At 53.9% G+C, this 6000-nt stretch overlaps 1 protein-coding gene across 1 annotated transcript; it reads right to left on the bottom strand.

Annotated features, from left to right (window-relative positions):
* Positions 1-1410: 1410 nt before the first annotated feature.
* Positions 1411-3638, bottom strand: CCMA1212_003134 (Beta-galactosidase; the record flags this gene model as incomplete). The annotated part of the gene is made up of 3 exons (XM_073700492.1): positions 1411-1540; positions 1603-1998; positions 2071-3638. The coding sequence occupies 3 exons, from the start codon at positions 3636-3638 to the stop codon at positions 1411-1413; spliced, it is 2094 nt and encodes a 697-aa protein (XP_073561228.1).
* Positions 3639-6000: the final 2362 nt, after the last annotated feature.

The following is a 6000-nucleotide window of genomic DNA, read 5'->3' as shown; positions in this document are numbered from 1 at the left end:
GGGGGAGCGTTGGGGGAGGGGATCTGGAGAGGAAGGTTTTGTGGGTTGTGTAGAGGAGGATGGCGAGGAGGAGGATGTTGAGGGGGGAGAGGAGGGCGGTGCTGTTGCTTGGGGGTTGTCAGCGAGCTTGTTTAAGTGAAGAGGAGGGAGGGGGGGGAGAGAAGAGGTACTTGGTGGCTTGTTTGAGGGCCTCGTCGTTCATGCGGTGCTCGACGTACTCCATCTTGGAAGCTCGTGGAGGGCAGTTGGCGGTTGTAATGGGCTCTTCGAGATGCGAGTGAAGCTGAGGGCGGGAAATATGCGAGGTCCTTGTAGAATCGACGAGCTCCAACGACCCTTCTTCTTTCTCGCTGCGCGGCACGTTCGGAGGTCTGAGTTGGAAGAAGGTTTGTAAGGAGGATTCCCTGCGGGTTGGACAGGATGCGGTTGTGTCGCAGGCGGCAAAAGCTCGGAGGCGCTGGGGATCTTTACGGCGGATTGGGCGCTGTTGTCTTGCTTCCAAGGTGTAACAATGACCTACTGGATTGTCACTGCGGTAAGATGGCACCAGGAAAGTAAAAGAGCTACCCTATCATCTCAAGTTGGCATACGGACTAAGGATGCAATATCAGCAATTGGCAATGGCAGCAGAGCATGGTGCTGTCTATAAGCCATTGCAAGTAAAAGTAGTATTGATCAGTCGCAAAGCTACTCGATGGCTGACTCACTTGTATCGGGCTAGCCATGCCCTTTACAGAACGCAAGGCATGGTCCTCTGTTGCCATGATCCCATCTTACCATATCAAGTCCCCGACCGACAAGGCTCATCCTGAGCATTTCCGCTGATATAAACGCCATTACTTGGGTATCCTGATGATCAAACTCCAAATGCTACCTTTACATCTCTCTAAGAGACACCGAGATCCATCGCTGACCAAGATGTGCTGGGTATATGAAGAAAAAGAAGAAAGAAAAAAGAAAGAAAAAAAAAAGGAAAGAAGAAAGAATCGTGAAAGAATCGTCAGCAAACAAAAAGAGAGCTTCACAGCAAAATGCGCAAAAAAAGAAGAGCACGTGGAGACAGAGGGATTTGAACCCCCGACCTTTTACAGGCTTGTATTGAATGAACAATGCAAAGCAAACGTGATACCCCTACACCATATCCCCTCGTTGGAAGTTAGCAGCATTTAGTAGCATTATAAGGCTACTGCTTAGTGGTAGACAGTGCAGCATTGACGCTAAGCCTGCTTTTGGCGCAATCGTGTCCTTCATTATACATACCCTGGACTCAGACGAGATTTGAGATATTCCAAGATATCGCGAAAGGCCAATGAAGCCGCAATAAAAGGTGGTGTATCTCTCCGGTGGCTCATATCAACCATTGTCCTCTTCATTCAGGCAGCCATCGACAGAAGCCTTGTTACGTTGCAATCACACTCCACCGACCCTCTTGTAGAACATCTGCGCGGCCTCCTCCATGACCGCCTTGACCTCTGCACAATCCAGCTTCTCCCTACGATCAAACGTGTACAGCCCGTTCGTCTCTTGTTCAATGTCCGTCCTAGCCGACACAAGTTAACATTATGTGAATCATACGAAAGGCGATGTACGGCCTGCACTTACAGTTGCGTGTACACAAACCCGCAGCAAAAGCCCCCTCCCGCAACGCCTTTGACAACCCTCTCAATCCTCTTCAACAAATCTTCCGGATCCACCGCAGTCGTGTATCCCCAGTCCCGAGACTCTCTACCGGCGTGTTCATCAGCCAGGGCAATGTTGATGCCACCGCACTCGGTGCATATCATGGGCGCTCCTGGGGTGTGGCGGGAGCCCTTGTCGACACCGGGGATTTCGCCTACGAACAGTTCTCGTCCTGCTTTGGGGCCGAGAATGGCAGCCAGATCTGCACACGTCTTCTCCAGCTCTGGGCCGTCGCTGTAATCGTGAAAGGTGGACAGGTCGGTGCAGACGTGCTCCCAGCCGCAGTTGTCGTTGATGCTCCGCGTGGAGTCCAGCGTTCTAGAAGCCATGAGCATCTGATGTCACATGTGGCTGTAGCATCAGTCAGAGGAGATGAAAGGCGGCACCCACTTGGTCAAGTAATAGAGAGAGCGTATGTGATTGCGCTGCTCTACATCGCCCTTGAGCGATGGATACCCCCAGCTCTCATTCACCGGCGTCCAAGTCACCACCGACGGATGGTTAATGGCCAGCCTGACAGATTCCGTCCACTCCTGGTTGAACCGGTCGACATAGTCCCGGCTGAACTGATACGCGTTTGCCATTTCGGCCCAGACGAGGAAGCCCTTTCGATCTGCCCAGTAGTAGAAGCGCGCATCTTCGACTTTTTGATGCTTCCGACAGCCGTTGAAGCCCATCTTCTTGGCGCACTCAATGTCCTTCTCAAGGCTGTGGCTGGATTCAGGGGTAAGGAAGGAGTTTGGCCAGTAGCCTTGGTCCAGGCAGAGCATCTGAAAGTAAGGGGCATCGTTTAGTCGCCATAGGCCGTCGCCACCTGACCACTGGAGTGACCGCATCCCCGTCGTCGTTTTGACTTCATCTAGTTGCTTGCCGGTGTATGAATCGAAGAGCCTGATTGTCACATCATATAGCTGAGGGTGTTCCGGTGACCAGAGAGCAATGTCGTCTCGCCAACAGGAAGAATCGCTCAGTGGCGCATCCCGCAGTGCTGTCTCTGGAAGAGCAGATACATTGGCTTTGGATAGCCGGCCGCTCAAAGAGAACTTGCATGATCCTTCTTTGATGTCAGCCATGGCAGATTTGGATACTAGTCGGCCCCCAAAGAAAACCTCTGCCTCGACGGCATAACCAAGTCCTGCCCGCAAGCCCTGGGCTGCGATATCGAAGTGGACATCTCCTGTGCGGATATCATTCGACCTGATGACCGTCCCGTGGCTGCTGTCGGCGATCCGGGCGGCGGGAACAACCTCGAGCCATACGGATTGCCAGATCCCCCCAGAGGGAGTATAGAAGATGCTCTCCGGCCGGGCGCCCCAGTATTGCTTCCCCCGTGGCTGCGTCAAGTCATGGGCGGAATCAAAGACACGGACCGTCACCCGATGGACGTCACGGGTGTCTGCATCCAGGGCGTCCGTCACGTCAAACTGGAACGGGACGTGGCCTCCCCGGTGGCTGCCGACAAAGCTTCCGTTGACCCAAACAGAGGCCTCGTAATCCACGGCGCCGAACCGCAGTAGGAGACGGCGGCCGTCTTGCCGTTCGGCCTCGTTGCGTAGGTCTGTGATGTTTCGCTCATACCAAAGCACCTCGTGAATGCCGCGTTCGTTGATGCCCGACGCAGGGCACTGGAAGACAAAGGGGACAACGATTGGACGTTTGTGGTTGGTATTGGCAGAGGAATCCCGTGTGAAGACATTGTCCCTGAGTAGATTCTGGGTCCCAGCCGCGATGCGCCGAGTGATGGTGTCGCTTTCAGCCTTGCTTCCATCGCTCTTCCGCGTCTCCTTGACGGCAACCTGACATGGCAACCCGGATTGGTGCCACCGAAGGCTCAAGCCGACGTCGTCATCGTCAAAGAGAAAATCCCAAGGGCCGTTGAGTGACAGCCAGCGCGATCCGGTGCGCTGGAAGTCGGGGCGGGGATACTCTGGCGAGTCTTGATACTGATGGCCTTGCATCCTTGCTGACTGGGAATGTCGTCGAGACCATTCGAGGTTATCGCAAGAACACGCCACATGTAGTTGATGCCCGCTGTTGCTTCAGCCACCGTCTGATGTCTTGTAATTGAGTCTCGTTGGGCATCTCGCGCTGCCGCATTTGGATGAGGGGAATGTCGTCTCTGCCAGTTCCGAACGGTCAATTGCGGTTCGCACGACCATCATTACCCAAAGACGGCGTCAGACCCAGTCTTTGCATTGCGAGACCAATTATTATGACGCCGCTGGCTGCTATACACCATTCAGCCAACTTTGAACCCAGTATGAATTCGACCAGCATTACATGGCTGTCTACAGTACTAACGACTGACTGGCCCTGATCGACTATTTGCGTGTATGTACCATCGCTGAAGTCGAGCAACTTTCTATCGCACCTGAAGCCACATCTGAATCATCAAAACAAGGTGAGTGAGCGCAACGACGGAGATTTCCGAGTCTAGACGTAAGTGGCAAAGTCTCGAGATACAGAGCTTGTGCTTTGGCCAAAGAACTGGCCACAGCAGAGTCCATCGGGACGATTGCACAGCAAGAGCGGTCAATGGACTGGCTGACCGTCGTATAACACCAGCCACGTTCGGTGTCCTCGGTAGGTGAGCACGACATGAGAATAGAAGCAACCCAACTCGCAGCAGAGCCCAACAATTGACATTGGACCGTTGTGACACAACATTGTTGTGGGACGGGGAATCCGGCTACGAGCAGTGACCGGTAGATTGCACAATTGTAAGATCCGCACGTCTTACCAAGATGACTGCAATGGATAGTGAAGGCTCGAGATGACTCTCGTTGACCCTGCATATCTGCCAATGTCAGGTCAAAGCTGTATTATCGTGTATTCGAGCGAGACTGGAGAGGAGTGGATCTGGCACATGTTTGCAGTAGCATCCAAAGCTCTGCCGTGTCAGAGGAGTCTGCCGCTCCGACAGCTTGCATGACGTATCCGAGGTCGCGGCGGCCGATCAATGTTTGCCGACTCTGAGAGATGCGAAATACGACAGTGTCACTCTGCGGGAGCTGATGTGCAACGTCAAAAAGCGTCGAACGAGTGCCGCGCCACCTTCTACCAGGCTGCAGCTCACATGCTCGGCGGCTTTCTCTCTCGTCGGTCGGGACAAGTCAAATACTTGGAGACTGCGATCAATGCTTCGGTATATGCGAAGGGTTCTTTGCAGAGCGAGTTTCCATCCTCGGGCGTGGCAATGCAAGGGGACGGGGGGATCCATTGTTGCTCCGTTTCGAGGGCCAACCGGAACCTGCTGGAGTTCTTGTGTAGTGTGACTATGACCCGGGCCAGTAAGCATAAAAATTGAACCTCGGGCGCCGGTATGCTATCGGCAGAGATGGCTGGTTGGTGGACGGTAGATGGATCCCAACCGACTGTCGAGGTCTGTCCTGTCTCACGATACGTTGTGTCCTTGGCAGGGATGGTTGCGAACCGTCTCTCTGATATTACTATTCCAAGAAAGGCAAATCGTGAGATGATGTCGAGGGCAATGTGATACAGCGAGGGAAGAAGAGAAGGTGGGAGATTTAGGTCAGAGTATATTGAATGTCTCAGAAATTGTTGGCTTGATGGGGGATAAAGGGACGTTGGGAAGGTGCGGTTGAGGCCGAAGATGGATCGTTCACATGACCTGATATCGGCATACCTCTACCTACCTACCCTCTGGTATCAGCGCATGCACACGAGCTGTTACGAGCCATAAGGCATTGCCTCCTGTATGTCTCTGCCTGCAGACAATGACCTGCTGCCCGCATTTTCTTCCGAATGCTACGCTCTGCAGCAGATGAAAATAGAACAGAGAAGAGTAGAAACAAAGCCAAGGGCGATGCTACTATGAACCATCGCCGCCATGACAGTTACATCCAGGCCCAGAAATACGAGGTCGCCGGCTGTCGATCACCGCCGCGCTCCACCCTCGTTAGCGTCCGCCTGCCGCTAATTGGCCGCTGGCACTAGCCCAGCGATCCCTTCAGGCGGTGACTGCCGCTGGAGCTGCTGGGCAACTGGGCGAAGAGTTGCCGACACTTGTTGGAGTGGACTGGACGATGACCGGTACTATTCAGTAGGTACTTTGTATGAGCGCCTCGATGACCCTGCATCTGCCTCCTTACAGCATGCATCTGCATCTGCTTGGCAACGTTGACATGCCACCGGCACATTGTGTTCTGAGAATCGTGCTTGCTCCCAGAGACAAGGCCCGGTACGTGATACCAGATCTCTAGCCTGCAAACGCACCGCACAGCTCGTACAGGCTAACGCGCCCGTCTTGCCGACGGCTCCAAGCCCAAGCCTCTCGATCCGCCACCCGATTCTCTCTGC

This window comes from Trichoderma ghanense, assembly GCF_004382785.1.
Source record: "Trichoderma ghanense strain CCMA-1212 chromosome Unknown scaffold_2, whole genome shotgun sequence".
NCBI classification, from domain to species: domain Eukaryota; kingdom Fungi; phylum Ascomycota; class Sordariomycetes; order Hypocreales; family Hypocreaceae; genus Trichoderma; species Trichoderma ghanense.
This window is presented reverse-complemented; position numbering and strand designations above follow the sequence as displayed.